This window comes from Folsomia candida, unplaced genomic scaffold, assembly GCF_002217175.1.
Source record: "Folsomia candida strain VU population unplaced genomic scaffold, ASM221717v1 Fcan01_Sc001, whole genome shotgun sequence".
Classification (NCBI taxonomy): domain Eukaryota; kingdom Metazoa; phylum Arthropoda; class Collembola; order Entomobryomorpha; family Isotomidae; genus Folsomia; species Folsomia candida.
In genome coordinates this window covers 27,565,313-27,587,398 of record NW_019091193.1, presented here as the reverse complement: position 1 = coordinate 27,587,398, position 22,086 = coordinate 27,565,313, and the positions used below count along the sequence as shown (strand labels likewise).

Below are 22,086 nucleotides of genomic sequence, written 5' to 3'. Positions count from 1 at the left end.
GATACGGCTCAACTCGATCGTAATTAACTATTTTAATTGCGAACTAAATTAAATGTCCACTCAGTTTTTTATAAAGTTAGTGATTTTATAGTTTATATTTATATTGTTTCTTTGGATTAAGCCGTGCTGTGTCACTTTCGTTCGATTTTCACATGCAATTTGAGATTTCCTAGTCTTCCAGCCTTTCTTTTATTTTACTTTTTCGAAAGAGGGTGCGGTTGAGAAATGGCTGCTGTTCCAGGCTCTAGTAAAGGTGGTGTGTCGGGTGGGGGCGAAGGCGATGTTGCGAGAGAGGTGAGTAGCATTTTTTCCCATATATTTTATATTTTTGTCAAAGTTAAATAATATAATATCCAACTGGGGGTGGGGGCCGGTTAGGTTTTGTTTTCTTTTTACTAAAATAACACCGACAATTCCAAGAAACCAGTTTTCAAATTTCTGGAAGCGAAAAAGAAAGGACAGTTTATGGCATTTTTTAAATCCTCATTCTCTTTTTGACGTATTTTTCTTTCTGTCTGTCTAGGTGGAGAAAAATGAAGGGGCTGTCGGTGAAGATGACGGCGACGAGACGACGGGCCGTATCGATAACCGGCCCACTTTCCGGACTGATGATCTTGGTGCTGAGGGAGGAGGTGATTTCGAAAAGGGACATCGTATCGTATATGAATTCCATGAGCAGATGAACAACCTCGTACTCGAATTCATGGATCTTGTGCGTAAATTGCCAAAAGGATTTGAGAAAAAATTCGACAGGAATGAACTTGTATCCCATTTGGAAGTTATTGGGCGTGAGTTACTTGCGTCATAAATTTATTTAGAATTAGTTGAGCTAAAAAATCAGGGAATTAAGTTTCGCCATGCTTTGCAAAGTTCCCCAAACATCTCGTAAGCGGATTCAGGTTAAATATTTTAAAAACAAACCAAAGATTATTAAGAATTATTGCGTCTGTGACAATTTAAATGTATATGATGTAGACCTAGATCATAGATGAAGTAATGATAAAGCTGTTGGCTTTTTAGAACTAGTGTATCCCTCAAATATTCCTCAAATTACATACGATAATGAATTTGAAAATTTATTCAGAAAATTAAAGACTGTATTTTCCACAGGTATCGCGTACGATCGTGAGAGCGAATTTCTCAAGATTGTTCGTAGCGATAAAGAATTGGCCATAAAATTATGGGACTTCTTAGTCTACAGCACTGCCACCGTGCTAAATCGTATCATCGAGAAGAAGAATTCCCTCCTTTCTCGACCTGTCGCCAAGACGTATAGATTTTTAAAGACAAACGAAGACGCAATCCGCCTCGCATTTTGTGCTATTTCCAATTTCGTCGGAGCTGATATCGACGTCATTCCGGTGACGAAATATGCGGAAATGATCATTGTTCTTGGCCCCATCTGGAAGGAAGGGAGTTTCGACGAGTTTGGACGCTTATCTTATTTTCCTCTGGAAAATCTGGTGTGGAAGGTGGAACGTGCCGAGCACTTCTTGGACGTAGGGCTTCTTTCCATGCCAGACTTGATTGCGCGGTGCCGTTCATACCCCTTCAACTCGACACAATTCGCCGGGCTGCTTGCCATTATCCTAAATCTGTGCCAGGTCCAGAGGGCCAACAAGTTGGTTATTTTTTGTACTAATCTTTTTTTAAATTGTCAATTTGACGAGTTTTATAAAAGTACAACTTAATGATTTCCTTAATGAAAGGAAGTTCATAATTTTTCATATAGCATTGCTGCTGTATAATCTTTTAATAGTTGAAAAAATCAGCGTCAGTCAATTAGTTTTTGATCACCGAGCTCAAAATTTACATGTTTCCAACTCTTTAAGCCAACTCTATAACAGTATTTATGCGTTATAGAGTTGCATGATATGCTTAATAATAATGAACTTTCACTCTTATTGTTATAATGGAAACTGTACCAAATTGTTCTTAATTCTACTTTTAAATTTCAGAGATCTACTTACCATGAGCCTTCCGTACGAGGAAGAACTTCTCATCAGCCATCTCCTCGAAGGAGTAAAACTAGAAAATCCAATCGAAGTGCGTCTCGCTGTGACCGGAATGCTGAAAAACATGGCTTTCTACCCAGGTATGATCAATTATTGAAGAAAGATGATGATTACAAATATACAAATATATAGTTTATAGTGTAGTTTTAGTTAATAATCACAAGTTTAACTTATGTACTAATAGAAACTTCATATTCAAGTGTATACAAAAGTGTGCCGTTTATGGACTTTCTACGAAAGCTTAATTCCCAAGAATCAATTATTATTTGAAAAATTGTATGCATCGAAAAACTTCTAATCACGATTCGATTGAATATGTAGTAGATTTTGACCGTGGGTTCGATTTGTGGCACAAACGTTGAAACACGTTTGCCGGGAATGCAGAGGACCCTTTTTATAGCCTCCGTTTTTTTTACGGGCCGTGGGAATTTTCCACGTTTTCCAAAAAAAAATAAAACAGAAATAGAACCCAACTCACGCTTTGACGTACTGTATAAATAATGTATTAGACGAATGCTGATTAGACACTAAAAAACCATAGAACGAAATTTTTTCATATTACGTTCAACCCTGCAGAATTAACAGAAGCATACTTTTTTTCTTACATAAATAGTAGAAATAAGTTCATTTTTTATTTTTTTTCAGAAAGCCACGAAACCATTTTGAACAGGGAGTATGGTATCATCACGTATGCAATCATCCCAATTGCCGGCACTACTAGTATTATTTTAGAGCAGGAAGACGAAGAGATCTTCTACGCCATCAAGTCTAATGAGGTGGTGGATCGCGATCCGAACCCAGGCGTGCGCAAGAACGTCATAGAATTTATCTACCAAGTATTTCACAATGACATTTATCTGGATTTATATCAATGAATTTAACTAAACTAATCTCTTATACGCAATAGATGTGCGCAATGAGATCGACGCGCGAGGCTCTTCGTAAACTAAAGTTGTACGAAGTGCTACGCGAGTACCACACGGCTGAGGTGGTGCCAGAATTGAAGGACCTGCTTGAAGACGTAATCAATGTTATGATTCGGTAAGTCCGATTTTTTATAACTTCGTAATTTTGCGTAATGACAAGTGTATCCAGCTTTGTAAATGGTGTAAATTTTATGACTTGGATGCACGAACTGTGCAGTGATATTAAAAAGGATGTAAATTCATAGAAATAAAATTTATAGGCAGCGTACCGTTTTTTAGGGTTACGTAGCTTCACAAATTTTTGTAAAGATTAGCATGAATTATTTATTTCCTTGAAGTTTTTACCACAATTTTAACGTTTTATTGTCCCTTACTTGTTTGATCTTTAGAACGGAGCTAGAAATTGGCGTTTCTAATTTGAAAGACATTGATCTGACCACGCCAAAGAAAGCGGAAGAGGATAAGAATGCCGCCAATACCCTCGCCACCAAAGTCTCCGCTAGTGAACCTCCTGCCTCTGCTTCCGCCCCTGGACCCTCTGCTCCCACCCCTCGACCCCCCGCAAATCAAGTATCGCCTGAGTAAGTCGACCCAAGCATTTATTTAAATTATCTCTTAATCACCAGGTCTTGATTAAGAGAGAAGTATGAAGCATATGATATGTTTCCTAATTTTTTAGATCAGACAACGTCGACGACGTGGACATTGCCACCGTCCAAGGTTTGTTTGCAGAATGTATGAAAAAGCGATGTGAAAGCAGCGACTAAACTCCACAATACAAAAGGAAGAGCATAGAAGAAATAATAATTTAGAATATAATTCAACTTTGTGATGCTTAAAAAAGTACCTTTGTCAATCTCAAAAATACCAAATTCAATCAGTCCTCCAAACTTAAAAACCAAATTTTTCGTCAAACTAAGAAGTACTTTATTTTGTTACCATTTTTATATAAAACTGAAATTTGTAAACAATACTTAATTACACCAAATCAATCTTAAGGTAAAATAATTATGGTTCAATGTCAATAAATTAAAGACAACCTCTATTTTTTACTTGTGAATAAAATAAATATTTATAAAACAGTCGAGTCATTTTGGTCTTTTAAATTTTATAGAATTACAAATTGAGAGTATTCATGTACGCTACTAGATTTTTATGTAAATTGTGTAAATTTTGTACACAAACTGGGACAAAATTAAGGAATTAATTGCAATAATTGATTGTCCAGTTTATGGGGTTTCAGATTTTCGGAAACTTTACACAGCTTACCCAGCTATGAAAAATAGCGTGAATTGTATAAAACTATCTAATTTATGTATTAAACTTCACGGCAAATATCCAAGAGACGCTTCAAAATCTAACGATGCCGTGGAATCATCCGGATTTTGCATAGATTCGAAATTGTTGCTCGATCCCAAATCAGGAATCACGTTGGTAGTCTGGTCCAATTTCAGATCTGTAAACATCGCCGCTATCTCCGCCGTTTTTTTCATGGACAGCACTTTCTCGGGGGCGATACCACCACCACCGCTGCCGGTATCTTCACCGGTGTCGGTGTCCGTGGATCTGTGGCGATGATCCGTATCGTCATCGTCGTCCTCATTGATTTCAACCTCCATAATGTCGAGGAGATTATTATTCCTGTGATGCATCCCATTCCGAGATTTCTTCCCGTCAGAGGAAGAGGGTCCGGAGGAGTGCTGATTGTGATGATACGGCGTTGTCGACGTCGGCGTCGTCGTCGTCACGTTGCCGTTGGACTTGTCCTTGTACACTAATCGAGATGAGTGACTGGATCCTGTAATTAGAAGCACTTTGTCGCGCTGGGATTTCTTCCTTTTTGAGTCCTGCTCCATTTTCTTGGGCTAAAATTGGAGAGATTGAAGATGTAAATATATATTTTAAAGGTTTTAAAAAGTGTTACCACAAAATGTCAATTAGACTTAAAAAATTGATTAATTTCAATTCTAAATTATTTTTTATCAGAAGAAACCTAGATAAAAAACTTTAAGCAAATTAAGAAACAAAATTTTTAACTATTTTTTAGATAAAATTTGTTAAAAGTATGATCCAATATAAATTCCAAGACCAAAAAAACAATTAATCAATTTTAATTCTAATTTGATTTTTTTACAAGAAAATCACAATAAAAAATTTCGAGCAAGTTAATACCCAAAATTTGTGACCCCTATGGCCGACTTACACTGCAAAATGGTGACACCATGCCCCCAACCTGGGAATTTGTGCTGCCCTGAAAGCTATGCCCCCCGTCCTCAAAATGCACCATTGCATTGGTCGTTTGCTGTCCGGGGGACAAATTGTACGCCAACCTTTTCGCTGGATGATACGATAAAATTTCGACAGATCTCGTCCCCCCCGCCTTCGATCCTCCATTATTGCTCGAATTCCCATCCTCCTCATCCCGCCGCCCTTTACCTTGATTGAAGGGCTCCAAATCGTAAGAATTCGTATCCGTGTCAGACGTTTCCGTGTCCAAATTGATATTATAAATTTTCAACCCATTCGACTTAATTTGGTTAATTTCGCAGTAGCATTTCTCACTCTCGGCACAACTCTCGGAATCATAACCGCAAAGTTTGCGTTGTTTCTTGTCCTTCTTTTCGGTGCAGGCTTTCCCCATGGGACACGGGGTGGAAGATGCCGTCGCCGTCGTTGGCGTGCCGCACGTCGGATCACCAACATTTATGCATTTTTGATTCTTATTATTCGAAACGGGAAAGGTGATTCCGTTCAGAAGCAGTTTACTGTTGCTCAGCAAACCCCCACTTTTTATGGGAAGGGAACAATAACACTTTTCCGAGCAGGACTCACAAATGCAGCCACTGCAGAACGACATGAATGCGGCGTCATCACCGTGAATATCTTTGGGCTTTTTGAGGATGACTTTCCTAGGGGCGGGTGCGACGGGATTATTTTTTGAAAATCTGATATTTTGTTCCTGTTTTGACCCAGATTTTGACCCAATTTTCGAAAAGGACTTTAACAAATGGTTTAAAAATTGTGAATTGTCATCTGAAACGTCCCCTCCAGAAGATGCCCACCTTTTCGAACTGACTTTACTAGACTTCCTCAAGTAATGCTGTTGTTTCTTCATGGCTTGTTTACTCTTTTGGTACAACTGATCTTGCGTCAGAGTGAGGGCGATTTTCAGAATTAAATCCTGATACGACGGCTTCAAATCGTTGAAAGACATTCCTCCTGGATTAATTATGCGGTCCAGAACTTGATCAATGGCGGATTCGTTGTGGATCGAATCGCCAGAAGAGGTTTCGTCCGGGGTGGAAATTTGGACGCGTTTCTTCACCTTGTTGTTGACATAGGGGGGTCGTTGTTTGAAGGATTTTCTCCTATGAGGAATCTTGAGAAGGACGGAATCCTCAGAATTGTACCGTTTCAAGTTTCCCGTTGGAATTTCAGAGTATTTCTTCTTCCTTCGGGGAGGTCGGATTGGAATGATGGATTCCGAGTCGGAAAATACGGAACGCGAATTAAGATGGATATGATTTTTGTGGTCGTCTATTCCAGACGAGGAGGAAGGACCACTTTCCACCCCGACCAAATTTACCCCGTCCCCACCACCACCAACACCGCCACTGTTTCCCAACGGGGATGACGCCGCGGAGGAAGAGGACGACCGATTTTGGTTTCCACCACCACTGTTCGGACTACTTTGTAAAGGGGACGTCCTCGTCAAACTGCCGTAGCCGGATTCACCCTCCTTGCTCGTGGCGTGGTGGTGGGTGTGTTCCAAGTTGTGGTTGTTATGACCAGAGCGCATCTTGTCGACGAGGGATTGGTATAAATTCGCCGCCACGACGATCGCATCCTCCGCGCATTTGCAGGCGAAGGCGTGACAGTCGAGGGAGAAGGAAGCCTCCCGCATGACACAGGCGAAAAGGGGTGGATTCTTAAAACCTCCGCCACCCTTCGACTGACATGTGACGTATATCCGGGCAAAATCGGGGTCCATGGGGGCGAAGAGGCGGCTCTTATCTTGACCCTCCTAATAGACAAGCACAATTATTGTTCAAACAGTTTAAAAATAACATGGAAAACAAGAAATGAGACACTGCAAGTTTTTCAGCTACAAATATAAACCTTTGTAAAGTTAGCAAAGATGTGGGGCCTTATGGATAAACATAACTCGTAAATACTTTTCCTTCAAAATTTCCAGCGAGAGAAAATAATTTACCAGAGAAACTTTGGAGTAAAAGCATTTACTTATTTTGATGTGTATATGCTCCGTGGTTTCATCAGCTAACAGACAAAAACGACACCCATTTAACGACGCTTCGATCAATCTGTATCTTTTAAATGATGGTCAACGTTTAAAGAGCTTGGAAAAATCCGACATCTTACAAAATTTGCAGTTTACAAACCTTGACCATAATTAAAAGACGTTGATTGACCGAGGCGTCTCTAAATTGGCACAATTTCTGATGAAACCACCTCTTTGCCAACTTTACAAAGCTGAAAAACTCGTAGTGAGCATAGAGGCCACACCACAAAGAAGAAACCCCTTCTCTTACCGGATCACTAATCAACGGCATGAACGCACATTCCTCCCCTCTCGCCACAAACTTGATGGCCGCCCAGACCGCAATGGTCGAAAAGGGATTGACCAATCGAAGCTTGGGTGCCTCAAATCTGATCCCCTCCGCCGTGATGGCCAGCTGACCCGTGAGCACGTTCTTCCTCGAGAGGAAATCCCCATACAAGTTTTTCAACGGGCCTTGCAAATCCTGCAACGACGTCGTCGCCCCGTCCACCGGGACGGAGCCTAAATATTCCACCGAGAACTGCAGCATTCCTCCTCCCCCACTATTTCTCGGCGGGGTCGTTCCCCTTGTCACGTACCCCAGCGATTTCTCCCCCTCGGAACAACAAGTCTCACCATAAGTCCCATTGCGCCACATGTTATTCGCATTCGTCTCCGTCGTACTGCTCCCAATCTTAATGCTGCTGCTGCTCCTCGGCTGAATTTGTGGCGTCGTATTGACGTAACTCACCGTCACGGGGGACGCCGTACTATTATTATTGTTGTTACTGCTGCTGCTGCTACTTACGACGGATACACTTTGTCCCAAATCCGACGACCTGGACTCGTCCCCACACGTTATCCGGACACTACTCACGTTTATCGAAGTAGACGATGAACACGCGTTCTTAATGGCGCGATGGTTTAAAGAATCCGTAATTATGGATGACCTCGAAGACGACGACGTTTTATCCGTAATGCGAGAATAGGCGTCTTCCTCTTCGTCATCGTCGTCGTCGTCGTCTTCCTCCTCCTCGTGGCTGGAAAATCTGGTCACATTTTCCCCATTAATACGCACAACACCTCCACCACCACCTCCACCACCCCCACTAAACAGTGGACTTCTCAGTAACCTAGAACTCCTCCCGGTGAGACTGGGACGTCCGAAGAGGCTGTCGATCCTCTGCTTGTAAACTGCACTCCGTTCGCTGATCGAGTGTTGACTGTTCATCGAAAAGTTGGAGGAATCGTGTTCGGACGATGCGTTCCCACCGCCACCGCCGCCGCCACCCGCCCCCTCAATCACCGTCGAGACGAAGCGTTGCCCATCCTCCAACGTTTGCTGAAGTATGATCACCATCTGTATAAAGAGAAAAAAAAGCCATGTAAATCCCGGCCTGCCTGCGTCCCCATTCAACCAGTCTCACTATCGTCATAATGATAATGGTGTCACCAAGACAGTAGTGACGACAAGGCCGGTACATACATACGCCAGATATTATTAACGTTCTAGTAATTCCTTGAAGAATTGAATAATAGCTTTTTTCTAATCAGATTTGGTTTTCATCTGTGGGAATGAAGTGTTTTGTTTCTCGGTTTTTTTTTCTCATCATGACGACGACGCCGAGGAATGAAACAGGTTAAGCGTATCTGTATCTGAGACTTGTTAAACAAATAGATGCGCGAATGTTTCTTTTTCTTTTCTTGTGTGCAGGTTGGATTTGGATTTACGACACGAGTAGGAAATTTGGCACATGGTAGGCAAGCAGGTGGAAAGAGTGACAGATGGAGAGAACAATTATGCATTTTACAGATTAGTTGGACACACAAATGTGAAATGCATGAATATGACCGTAATCAAAGACGGTTTGGTTGGTTGGGTGGGTGGTGTGGTTGGTAAAGGATTTTGATTTTTTTTGTTCAACGTTTATAAAAAGAGGGTGATGCAGATGCAGATTCGATCAAGTAAATATATAAATAAAGAGGTGTAATCTGAGCTAATCGGTAAAATGGGAAGAAAAAAGGTCCAGTTTTGTATGTAGAAAAAAAGAAGTAGAGTGGGTAACGGGGAGGCGAAGTGAGACAATGGTGAGAGAGAGAAGGTGAGGCGAGGGGATGGGCATTTTGATACACTTTCCAGTCGAGTGTCCAATATGTGTCGTCTCATTTTGCCTCTCATTTAATAGCAGCCTTGCTAACTTACTAACAATGCAGGTCTCCGAGCGTATGCTCTCCAATTTTGACAAACTAGTGTTAATTGTAAGGTTGCCGCGGGTACCGGGTAGGTACCCGGCTACCCTGCTACCCGGCCAATTTATCTAAAAAAGCAGGGTACCCGGCTGAGCCGGGTATTGAGAATTACCCGGCCGGGTAGTTTTATTTTCCCATTTTTCGTTTTCTGGGGCATACTGTGACAGATTTTGGTGCGGTTTCTTCATTCGACTCAATAATTCAGTGCACACCTGCTCGAATTGTTTCATGGATATAAATTTACAAATTCTATCTAATAATTAATAAACTCATGCTAACCTAACACTAAAAATCTCCAAAAATGTCGTCCTCACACGAGGCACCTTCGCCTTCAAGCTCCCAGGACGAAGTCAATTCAAACTCCCTTGGTGGCGAGCAGAATCAACAAGCCGGTTTGTTAAGTCTGCTGAGATCAAGAGAAAAAACGAGAGCTTCGGCGTTAAAACAAGAAGCACAAAAAGGTAACTATTTTAGCCATTTTGCTAATAAATTCGCTTTATTTCAGGAATCAAAAGAATAATTTCTATTCTAGGAACGAGACGGACAAGTGGGGCTTGGCTGTGGTTTAAAGATCATTCAACCAACCCATCTAAAGCAGTCTGCACTGTTTGTAATGGTGAGATAGCTTGTGGCATTGGAAAAAGCCGTAGCACTTCATCTCTAAAAAAACATTTAGAGGCCAAGCATCCTACTCACTATCAGCAGGCGTATTCAAATGATCCTGATGCGGTCGCCGTTTCAAGTGACGACGACAATTACGGCTCCACGACTCCAAAGAAAATGCGACTAACCCAGCCAACCCTAATCGAGAGTCTTGAATCTAAAAAGAAATGGAAAATCGATGATTTAAGGGCACAGAGTCTACATTACACAATAGGAGAGATGATAGCCGTTGATGTCCTACCGTACAGCTTTGTAGAGAAAATTGGATTCAGGAGATTATTAGCGGCTATGAAACCGCAATATCCGGTATGCTGATTCTAAATACACTCAATAAACACGCCGGCGTGTTAAATTAATAAATAGATGATCCTTAACTAAACTTGTTTCAGGTCCCAGGGCGAACTTACATGACGGATACAATTATTCCCAAAATTTATGAAAGGACACGGAAAAAAATTTGGAGTCAAGTACAGGACGCTACCTGGATTTCGTTCACCAGTGACATTTGGACAAGCGAGCAAAATAACTTTGGATTTATAAGTTTCACTGGGCATTGGATTGACGATATATTTAAACATCGCCATGCTGTTCTTCAATGTAAACATTTTTCCGGTGAGCACAGCGGTCAGAAGATTTCTGAAGTGATACTTGATATGCTAAAAAGTTGGGATATTCCTACAAACAAAGTTCACACGTTAGTTCGGTAAGATCTTATTTTAATAAAAGAAACGCAAAAGCAACAAGCCGGATTGTTTTTTATGAATCTTTTCCTAAATAGCTCATTATATTTCAATTTCAGTGACAATGGTGCCAATATAGTCAAAGGTTTAAATGATGCTAATCTGAGCAACATCGGATGCTTCGCCCACACAATTCAGCTAGCATTCCATGATTCAGTCAAAGCAGTGAGCGTCAAAAATTTAATTGCGAAATCTAGGAAAATAGTCGCAAAGTTTACTCAGTCCCAGAAGAACTCAACCCTTCTCCTTAAAAAGCAGAAAGATATGGGCCTGACACCAAAGAAACTGATCCAAGATGTCGCGACAAGGTGGAACAGCACGTTCTATATGCTTGAAAGGCTTCAGGATCTAAAGGCAATCATAGCAAGTTTATCAACTGAAATTGATTTTGACAATTTGACCACAAATGAGTGGACACTTCTACCAGGCGTGATCGCTATTCTGAAGCCCTTGGAAGAAATTACGAAGCTTGTCAGCTTTAACTCTAGTATCGTATCAGAAGTGATACCAAATGTGGAAGCCCTCTTACGATACTTCAAAAAAACTGAAGGTCTAGATGCCGGATTGAAGACTTTGAAAAAAGAGTTTCTAAAGAATGTTGAAAAACGATTCGAGAAACTACCCGATGTGGATGAATATGCATTTGCAACTTGTCTAGACCCGCGGTATAAACAAATGTTCTTCTCTGACAACACTCGAGACCTGGTGAAGGCTAGATTACAGAATTTTATCCTACAAGAAGAGATGGGCATCCCTGACCCTGCCTCTCCCCTCGAACCTCAACAAGCCGGCTTGTTTACATCTGAACCCGAACTCCCCCCTTGTCAATTAGAAGGTCCTTTAACGTTAGCGGACCAGTTGCATGTCTCCTTCTGGAACTGTTACGATGAAGCCATTAAGCAATCTATGGAAATTTCGGAGGTGTCAGAAGAAAATATTGAAGCCGCTGCAGTTAAACGGACCTCAATTGTCGCCGAAATTAATTCGTATTGGAAAGCAGATCCAATTCCTATAAAAAGCAAGACTCTTACTTTGACGGATACTGGATTGAATGATCCCTTAAAATGGTGGAAGACTAACAAGGACAAATTTCCGACGCTTCAAAAATATGCAAAAAAGTTCTTATCAGCCCCTGCCACCAGCGTCTACAGCGAAAGGATGTTCTCTGAAGCTGGACAGATCTATGATAACCTCCGAACGCAGCTGACTCCTAATCATGCAGAAACCCTACTTTTCTTAAAACACAATCTGCCAATAATCAACTATCAGTACTAAAGCGTTTCCTTAAATCTATAATAATGTGGTAAATGTTTGGCTTTCTTTATAGAAGAAATTGCAGCTCTTAATAGTAAACTAGTTTATAATTTTATTAATTTACACTAACTAAAAACATGCCGGTATGTTCCTATTTTTGATGGACGTTTATTTAAAAAAAATAATCTTCACATTATTTTCTTAATGTCGTGAATGAATGTGCTGAATAAATTGATTATTTGTTACATAACATAATGACCAGGATTTACCATACATTTTAAGTCAAAACTATATAGTTCTTCCATTCCATATTGAAAAGCCGGGGCGGGTACCCTGCTGGGTTACCCGGCAGGGTACCCGCCGGGTCCGGGTAATTGGTAAATATTGGCCGGGTAGTGCAACTACCCGCAGCAACCTTAGTTAATTGATCACAAATTTAATTAATATGAAATTTGACACGATCTCCCAATGCTAATATTTGGCAGATATTTGCATCCGAAGAGGAGAAAACGAGAAGCAAATTTGCAAAATTGTAAAATCTGTCAAATATATCTGTCGAGTTGCTCTGAAAACTTTAGTGTTTTCTCCTCTTGGAATTCAAATATCTCCGCCAAACATGACCACTGGCGGATCGTGTCTTTTGCAATTTTAATACCAAAGTTGTGATCGATTGACATTAATTTGGTAAAAACCGGAGAGCATACGCTTGGAGACCTGCATTGTAAGTGGATACATATCTAAATCTATATGTATACGACTAACTCACAATGTTAAATCTATGGCCATTACATATTGTGCCAAATTATATTTAAGTATGTGTGGCATATGTTACTTGAATCGTTTCAGCGTGACTTTTCCTCTCTCCTCTCGTAATAAGAATCAAATCCCGACATGACACTAATAATAACACACATTTTTTTTCTACGGCAGCATTGTTGTCATTACAGATTGAGGAGGAAGATATGTCAGAGATTACGTCGTATACAATTTCTGCAGGAGCGCTACTCTAGATATGCAGTCCGTGCAAATGTGTGCATAGTGCAATGAACAATCAACAACGGTTAAGAAAACATGAGAGAACAAGTTATGCGGTAAAACCGCGGAAAAGAACTATTTTTTAACACTAAGTACGTTATATCCCACGATTATGCCCATTAAAAGTCGAATTTTGGATATCCCGCCATAGCTCAAAAACCAGGTCGATTTCGAATAAGTTGTAAATAGGAGAAATCTAAGGTGGGCCATTCCAAAGACGGTCCCACTTTGCTTCGGTCGCTAGAATGTAACATCTTGGCTGTAGTATTGGTAAGAAATTTGCAGCCGAAATTGCGAAAATTTTCAAAGCTTTGAACTTAGCGCCAGACACAAGCTGCATTTCGAAAAATGGTTTATGAGAGGAAATACCACATAGCTCTGAGGAATAATTATCTAGTTGCAATATCTTCAAAAAGTCAATCTTGTTCATGCTACCCTTGTCAGAATGACACGACCCGAAAATCGACATTTTGAATTTTCGCGCCAAAAGGAGGCATGATATGAAAAAAATTTCCGACTAAAATTTGTAGCTATTCCACCTGTGGATATAACCCTGTCGCTGGTTTTTTTTAATCTTTGGCCTAAATCATTTACGGTGGTATTTAGTGTTATTTTGTAAAACAAAACGTTTTGGTGCATATTTCAAAAACGTTTCAAAATTTCGAAAAACGGTATGCGTGCCCTATACCTAGATTTGGGAGACGGTCATAAAGTTCTTTTACCTTATCTTTCTATCTTGTAAGGTTTCGCCACACGAGCATTTTTATTTAACATTGGAGTGTCTGCTGACATACTATACCTTTCATATACACATCCAGCAAGTGAACGTGGATAGAAAAAATAGAAAAATGAAACATTTTTGTCATGTGTGCATGCAATCGACTAAAAGTCTAACCATAATTTTTTATCTAAAGTTTCCAAATATTTTCCAATCTAACCTGTAAATTGATCGATTTTTTTATAATAAAAATTTAAAAAATATTTTACATAATTATCTAACTTTTTCAAATATTTCCCAATCTAACCTGCTAATTAATCGAACTTTTTTTCCATAAGTTAGGCCATCATTTTTTAATTAAATTTTCAATACTTCCCAATTAATTGGTCAATTTAAAGAAATATTTTACATAGTTGTCTAAGTTTTCCAAATATTTCCCGATCTAATCTGTTAATTAGTCGGATTCTTTGTTTAAAATTAAAACATAAATTTTCTAAATTTTCTAATTTACCCTGTTAATTAGGTTTTAGTTTGAATTTTTTTCGTAATAAAAACAAAGGAATATATTTTACATAATTATTTTTCTGTACTGCATCCGTTGTCCTCCACTAAAATGTAATTATTTCTGTCTCCAAATCAAACATCTGCACCGGTTAAACGTAACATTGTCAACTTATTTTATTTAGGCAAATAGCCGAGTTAAACGGTGAGGTTAAACAATCCACCAGACTTGATTTAATTCTTTGTTTCAAGGGGAAAAATGGTGCCAGTGGGTTGGGGATGGATTATTTCGAGGATTGGTTGCTTTTCTATTCTTGATTTTGGTGCAGGTGTGCAAGATGCATTTCATTCCATTTCCTTTCTTAACATCTGCTTTCTTTCCGTAGTAATCAGGAAAGAGAAATGCGACAAAATTTAGAAAATCATTTTCTACAAAGTTGACCAACACCTGTCATCACTGTGTCACCACAATCGATTTGCACCAAATTGACGATTTGTGACGACGACACATTCATTAGCATAATATGGGTTTTTACGCATCACTTTTTGAGAAAATGACACCCAACGATTGCGACGAGAGGAGGCACCTGCTGAGTTGCGATGAAGTGCCGATTGGCAAAAAAAACAAATTTTGATGTACTAAACGTTTCCCTTGACCCCAAGGACCAGTAGGGGTCGCTTCTATAAAAATTTTAAATTCAAGTCTTATATTCTTTTATCATAAATCATTATTAGCCTTCAAATTAAATTTCAATTTTAGAAATCGGTATGGATCAATCGATTAGAAAGTCATTGTTTCATGAAATGCCATTACGAATCTCTCTGTTCCAAATTTCAGCTTTTTAAGTGAATTTCTGAAAAGTGGACCGAAAAAATTTCAAGATCTGCTTTATATTCAGTTGTTAAAGAAAGATAAGTGTTTCTGCCAAATTTGGTAAAAATCGGTCAACGCATTACAATTTTCGAAATACAACGATTGCATAAGGCATGGCTTAAATGACTGTGCCATTTGTTATAAGAGTTCCAAGTGATCCGCGATTGATTAGCCGAATGAGCCGAATTATTTTATTATTTAGCACCAGCTATTTTTATTTTGGCGTAGAACTCATACGAAATCATACGAAATTGAATAAATTAAACGGCTCATTCGGCTAATGTAATCAATCGTGGAACAATTGGAACCCTTATAACAAATGACAGTATTTGGATAAAATCACACTACGAAATTCAATCAACATTTTCGCACTTTAAAAATAACGTTGGCTCATGTATTAAAGTTCATACATCAGTTGAGTTAATTCATTGGATAGTTTTGCAATTTCTGATAACGCGGACATAAAATTTTACTTATTCCTTCTTCTATTATTTTTTTTTTTATAAAATGGCTTCTAACATTTACAAAACTAAATACTATTCCTGCTCTGGCTTAATACACGCGTTTGACATTATGATAGTTAAATTTTGAAAATTATTTTTTTCATAATAGGAACAATAAAAAAAATCCATTACCGTTTTTAAGAAATGAATATTATCATCTTTCAAAACTTTGAATGGCTCTGATTTTCAGTGAAATTGAAAAGTATTATAAATTTTCTTTTCTCCACTGAACACTTTTTATCTTCAAAGAATTGCACGTTTTTTCCAACTTCAAAAGAGACGACCTATTCTCAAAATTCCTGTTACAACATTTTGCACCCAAGACCAACCGCATTGAAAAACACAATTAAAAGTTCATAGGGTGCAATTGCACTTCGTTGCAGGAACAAAAACGACACATGTTCTTTTTATACGATGGCAAGCATTTGACTAACAATTAATTTTTGAGAGACAGTGGTTTTCCAACTGTTGTCCACATTTTCTCAGCAATTTCTTTGTCTCTCGTAATCCTTCGTTTCCGGTGTGACATGTAAATAAACGGAACAATCTCACGACCACCTCAGCATCGCTGAATAAAATTTACATAATTTACACGTCATACTAAAAATGTTATATATTTCTCTAACAAAACAATTAAAAAACCTTGTTCATAAAAGAAATCTTAGAATTTTTATATTATTTTATTTGTTTAAAAAAAATGAAAAGAAATTAAAATCATGATGACCATTGCTTTACTTTTAAGTAACTGTTTTCCATTATACATCTATTTTTTTGCTGTTAATCAAATCCATTTCATTGTTGGACATGCTTTGCTGTGTTTTAACAGGTGTATGTAATGACGTTTTGTTCTGATGGGGCAGGTTTACAAATAAAAAATAACGAAACAACGCGATTCCCCTCCATAAAATTAATAACCAACAAACAAAGTAAATACCTAATAATATATTAAATTGTTGTGTAATAATAAATAATGAGAGTGCTGTGCTTTTGGTAATAAATAAATAACTGTATGGTTTTTGTGAGGGTCAATGCTTACTAATTTTTATGATGGTTTTGGTCAAATCTCTTGGCAGGCGAGGCAGGTAGGTGAGGGGCTGTGCAGAGAAAATGGGACAATTTTCCTTAAATTGTGAGGGGGGAATTCCCAGGGGGAAAATTATTGGGAAAATTTAACCGTGCCTGACAAGTAATGAAAAATTGGTAAAAGGAGAAAAAAACTCAATTGAAAGCATTCCGTTAAAAAATGCAATTATTTACTAAAGAGTTGTTATAAAAATAAAGGTTTCGTTAAATTGTAGATTGAACGGCATTCCATTTTTTGGTATTTTTTTACGAGTTACGCTTTTTATGACAAAGAATAAAAATCTTCAAATTTTTACGGATTAATTAATGTTCCCATTTTATAACTTTCGCCATTTCCCCGTTTTTCCAGTTCTTTTTTTAATAACGAGGAAAAAGGTTCACGAAATCTTGGCATGGATCACATCCTTTACGCACAGCTCCCAAAGTTAAGTTGCAGTTATCCCAATTTTTTGTTTGTTCTTGTTGCAATTCAATAAAGCGAACCGCTGAAGCGATACTTCTTCACGTAATATGGAAACTGTTACCATTACAAATACGAGAACAAGAAATCATGAAATCCGTTCATTTTTAACTTTGATTTTAAACGAGTATAATAAATTGTAGGAAATGATCTGATTAAAAAATATGGAATTAATTGGCATGCAATTTGTTTTAAAAGAATGCCAAATTACGGTGAACTTTATTCTTACACTAATTGCGACGATTGGATTGAATCATCAGTACAAATATGAATTAACAATGAGGAGAAGAAAGAAATGCATCATCCTAAAGTAATTAATTAATTTTAATTAGTATTGTAAGTTAATTGGTCAATCAATTTTGTTGATCAACCCGGTTAGTAAGAAATGGATTAGAAAATGGCAAGTGTGATTCTTGAAGGGTTAATAGCTCTTACTTCGTGTATGTAAATATGTAGGTCCTTCTCCTCTTCGCGAGATTTTGTTAATCGATAAGAACTTATCTGCTGTGTACTGACTGACAGCATGTCCCGTTATGTGCTCTATACAGTGGTTATCATTTTAGTCTCTTTCAAAAGGGCTGTGCAGAAGAATATCCTGGATTTTTGACAGATTTTACTTTTCGGGATTGCTAAACGCCTTTAAAAAAATATATATATTTTACATCTTTTTTATTCTTAATCCGCAGATCTGTATAAAATTGATTAAAATATTCTGAATGTGCCTGTGTAAAAGTTCATGTCGAACTTGAAAATTCACCTTTTCCATGAGTAAATTTACTTTAGAAGGTTTTTCAGTATGATATTTGTCTCAATTTTGTTACAAAAATTGCAAAACACACAAAACATGGTGGAAGGAATCCTGACAATTTATTCACACCCTCCAAATTCGCGTACTTACAATTAGTTACACCCATTATGTATGGTCCTTCTTTACCTAATAAATTTGCCAACTTATATAACTTAAAGAACTTGCATTTGCATATGCATTTACGATCTGACAGACAGGAGCAAGTCAAAAATCAGTCAATCAATCAATCAATAAAAAATAAAATAGAGTTATTCATTTTAAGAGCAATTATGTAATTAACTACTCAAAAAAATCGACTCTAAATACTTATTATTTACAGTCCTACCTACTCACTCGCCCCATCCACACCCACCAGCAAAATAACATTTAAGATAACGATACACATTTGATTGTATGTATTTAACACAACGGAAATGTGGGTCCTATTTAAAAATAGTCGATCAAATTTCTCAGTACTTTACTCGCACATAAAAGAAACTATTTACGCTGTATGATTTTATGTGAGCACTTAACTCCTCAACTAATAAAGAACACGACTCCAATAATAATCTCAAGCTGGGAGAAAAAAATACTTGAAAATGACACTTGAACAGCTTCACGCAACTAAAAGTGGAAGCCATGTTAGTAGTTTTATTGGCTCAAGAAATCCCAAATAAAAAAAGAAGAGTTTTTTATCGTAAAAAACTCACAAGGCATTTCATAAATAGATAAACTTTGTTGAATTATTACGGTTAGATTATCTTGGAGATAAGTGCTAAATACCTATTAAAAGGGTGGTGCAGAAAGGGTGTAGTTTCTAAATATTTGAGGGGGTCAGATGTTAACGTCACCTTACATAAATGTACTAAACGATCCACAGTTTTTACCCATTTTACAAGATTTTGTGGGTGTTAATTTCTGAAGTTAATTGAAAAACCCCAAAAATTCGTGATTTTTATTATTCCCCTACACAGTGCCCATTAAAAGGTGTAAAAATAACTAATAATGGAAGTCTCCCAGCGTATGCTCTCTGATTTTGGCCAAACTAGTATAAATCGATTATAAATTTGATTAGAATGAAATATGCAAAAGACACCATCTCATATTTTGCAGAGATAGGTATTTGCATCCAAAGAGGAGAAGACGGGCTTAAAAGTTGAAAACTTTACATTTTGCAAATTTACTCCGCGTTTTCTCCTCTTCGGATGCAAATACTTATCTCTGCCAAATCTGCGCACTGGGAGAATTTATCATCGATTGACGCTAATTCGGTCAAAATCGGAGAGCATGTGCTGGGGGACCCCTATTGTAAACCTAATGACTTATTTATTCCCAAGTTCATGCCTCAAATGGAAACGATTTTCAATGTCGACTCCCTCATGATACTTATTTACGCGTCGGAAATATATAATTTTCACAGCCGGAATCAGTGTTAAGTAAGATTAGGTCACCTCGTGAATATACCTGCTCAATTTTACACCTCGAATCCTTATAATTTGGACAACAATATAACAATCCGTGTCAACAATGGGCTCGTGTGTGTGTATGGTGCGTAGTTATTATTGCGTGATAAAGGTGCCATATGGTCGAAATAAATGGGTGACATGGATTCACTAGGTTATTTTCTAGATTTCAAGATGATCTGGGTTTCTGAAGCGGCGTCAAAAAACTGAGTTATTATTACTATTATTTATTACCAGCAGGGGTATCAAAGGATGTAAACGACTATGGTGGTTACATACTTGTGATCCAGTCCGAGATCAAAATTAATTCTGACTTTTAAACTATGATTATCTTTGCAATGACGATAACCACGTGTTAAAATCCTTTAGGTTAACAATTCTGTGATTTATAGAGCTAGGCATAAGCGCTTATCAAAATCGGTCAATTTTTGTCTCATTTTTCCTGATACAAATATGATGCCAAACGTAATATGAGGTTTATTGAGAGCCAGGAATAAATACTTATCAAAATCGGCTAAAAACTTGCAAATTTTTATCTGATTTCATGATACCAAAAGTAAGATGATTTTTTACACATACTTTGTTTAAAATCTCATTGATTACATAATTCGAAACCAAATTTCCCCTCATATCTAAAATTTTGTAATAATTGTTCAAAATTCAGAAAATGTTTTCACAATAATCCATTAAAAATATAAATTTCTTACCTTTACAGTTTTCCACTGAAGGAAATGTCAATCTTTTCCAAGAAACTAAAAGATTCTCATTTCCAAAACTTATTTTCCTCCAATTTTACGTATCAATTGCCTCCTCTAGCTCCTTCGCATTCTTGACCAACGAACCTCTCAAAACAAACTGAACGCAAGCCACTTTCATGCAATAATGTTGAATTTAACAAATACAAAAAGTTGCATATTAATATTTCACTCGCAAAACGTAATCATACCAAAAACCTGAGTTTGTTTGTGCAATGAGACAAAGGGTAATTAGAACAGAACAATATTCTCAATTTTACACATAATGTCTCAACTTTTGAACAATATTCTCATTTCCGTTCAATGTCTGCTGATTAAATGTTGCACAATAAAATCAAGTCGGTGGCATGGCGTGGCGTGGCCTGCTGTGGCGTCAGATTCGCTCTGCACGGTACCGAACTACACACTGCACTGGTCATCCAACTCATCCCCGACTCTGGTCAAAAGTGATGATGGTCACTATGTACACACAAATAATAAATATTTCTCACTGAAAAAAGTCAGTGATGATTCAATCCCAAAATATTTTTAACAATAAGCATTAATCCCAACACAACTGACTGTGGGACTGATTTAGTCGACTAAAATGCACACACCAGCCGATCTCAGGAGGCAGAATGAGACAAATAGGTACGATTTGGTAGGCTGGGTAGTGCAGTCAGTGGTTAGGTTTTGCCCGATTCTTTATTCTTTATTTACGTAACCGCACTTCTTCTTCTTCTTCTCTGTCTGATGAAAGGATTAAAGGATTTAAAAGCCCTAACAAAAGTATGTATGCAGCCAAATATTTATGCATCTAGGCAAGTAAACGTCTGCTGGTCTGGTGGTTGGTTGGCTAAACAACGGATTTAACTCGCTTAGTCCATGAGGTAAGTGAGTAAAGTTAAGTGAGAACCTCATCCATCAACGGTTTTAAATCGTTCCGGTCACTGGATCCTTATTCTCCTTCGCCTGCCTGCCACTATTTCGGACGGGACAATGAGACCCCGGGCCGTGCGGGAGGGATGTGGAATACGTAGAACGTCCTCTAAAACAGCACCCTTCGACCAAGTGGCGACTTAATGTGGGCGACGAAATCCATGACATTCTTTATTTCATCCATCCGCATAAATATCTAGTAGCATATCGACAGACAGACCTCACCCTCGTCGTCCCCATCATCTAGTCAATTCATGAAATTAGGCATTTTTAGAAAATCTCAACTATTTATTCACAATACGCGAAAAAGCGAACAATCCAACAATCACTACCACATCACCACCACCACCCGAATAATAGAATGGATCTCATTGTGTCACACCAGAAAATGCTATTATTTGTAATTGACGACACAAAGTCAAGTAAGTAAACTGAACAGAGAGGAGGAAGAATTTGTTGTTTGTTATTTTCCACTATTCCTTTGTTCTTAATTTTCTCTCAGGATGGATCTGGTCTGTGGTGGTTGGTTGTATCATGAATGACGGATGGTGAACATTACTGTTAGTAAATGCACCTGGTTTCTCACAAATCACACAATTTATTTCTCTTTACTCATCCTCAGTGGACAATGAGTTTGACGATAATCTAACCAAGGCAAGGTTTACTTTGGGAGATTTGCAGGCAGGATGGCGTCGCTTTTTTTAGGGGGCTAATTCAGGCCGTCGTCAGCTTCAGGGGAGGTTACGGCACCGTACAGGATCAGTAAGAATTTAATCCCACTTTATTCGCACTTTTGGACTCCCTGTAAATTAATATGACGTGTCGACAAATGTGTTGTCGACCAGATAAGATTGGCGACAAT

The 22,086-nt window shown here is 38.1% G+C and overlaps 3 protein-coding genes across 3 annotated transcripts; 2 read left to right on the top strand and 1 right to left on the bottom strand.

Moving 5' to 3' along the window:
• Window positions 1–9: 9 nt before the first annotated feature.
• On the top strand, window positions 10–3,784 carry LOC110846393. Its single transcript, XM_022093127.2, has 8 exons — window positions 10–294; window positions 524–788; window positions 1,111–1,621; window positions 1,959–2,095; window positions 2,661–2,851; window positions 2,923–3,056; window positions 3,331–3,522; window positions 3,621–3,784. The coding sequence occupies exons 1-8, from the start codon at window positions 226–228 to the stop codon at window positions 3,706–3,708; spliced, it is 1,587 nt and encodes a 528-aa protein (XP_021948819.1). The 5' UTR covers window positions 10–225; the 3' UTR covers window positions 3,709–3,784.
• A 262-nt stretch (window positions 3,785–4,046) lies between these two features.
• LOC110845841 lies at window positions 4,047–20,773 on the bottom strand. Its single transcript, XM_022092364.2, has 4 exons — window positions 20,259–20,773; window positions 7,492–8,580; window positions 5,145–6,965; window positions 4,047–4,806 (listed from the first exon to the last, which is right to left on the bottom strand). The coding sequence occupies exons 2-4, from the start codon at window positions 8,578–8,580 to the stop codon at window positions 4,267–4,269; spliced, it is 3,450 nt and encodes a 1,149-aa protein (XP_021948056.1). The 5' UTR covers window positions 20,259–20,773; the 3' UTR covers window positions 4,047–4,266.
• On the top strand, window positions 9,772–12,148 carry LOC110845831 (zinc finger BED domain-containing protein 4). The gene is made up of 5 exons (XM_022092351.1): window positions 9,772–9,931; window positions 9,976–10,086; window positions 10,147–10,439; window positions 10,523–10,836; window positions 10,933–12,148. The coding sequence occupies exons 1-5, from the start codon at window positions 9,772–9,774 to the stop codon at window positions 12,146–12,148; spliced, it is 2,094 nt and encodes a 697-aa protein (XP_021948043.1).
• Window positions 20,774–22,086: the final 1,313 nt, after the last annotated feature.

Coding starts and splice junctions, on each gene's coding strand:
- LOC110846393 (XM_022093127.2), top strand. CDS start 226: ATGGCTGCTGTTCCAGGCTCTAGTAAAGGTGGTGTGTCGGGTGGGGGC. Junction 2,096..2,660: donor AAACATGGCTTTCTACCCAG/GTATGATCAATT, acceptor ATTTTTTTTCAG/AAAGCCACGAAACCATTTTG. Junction 2,852..2,922: donor TCATAGAATTTATCTACCAA/GTATTTCACAAT, acceptor TATACGCAATAG/ATGTGCGCAATGAGATCGAC.
- LOC110845841 (XM_022092364.2), bottom strand. CDS start 8,580: ATGGTGATCATACTTCAGCAAACGTTGGAGGATGGGCAACGCTTCGTC. Junction 6,966..7,491: donor TGCCGTTGATTAGTGATCCG/GTAAGAGAAGGG, acceptor CTTGTCTATTAG/GAGGGTCAAGATAAGAGCCG. Junction 4,807..5,144: donor TGGTGTCACCATTTTGCAGT/GTAAGTCGGCCA, acceptor CTCCAATTTTAG/CCCAAGAAAATGGAGCAGGA.
- LOC110845831 (XM_022092351.1), top strand. CDS start 9,772: ATGTCGTCCTCACACGAGGCACCTTCGCCTTCAAGCTCCCAGGACGAA. Junction 9,932..9,975: donor AAAACAAGAAGCACAAAAAG/GTAACTATTTTA, acceptor GCTTTATTTCAG/GAATCAAAAGAATAATTTCT. Junction 10,837..10,932: donor AAAGTTCACACGTTAGTTCG/GTAAGATCTTAT, acceptor TTTCAATTTCAG/TGACAATGGTGCCAATATAG.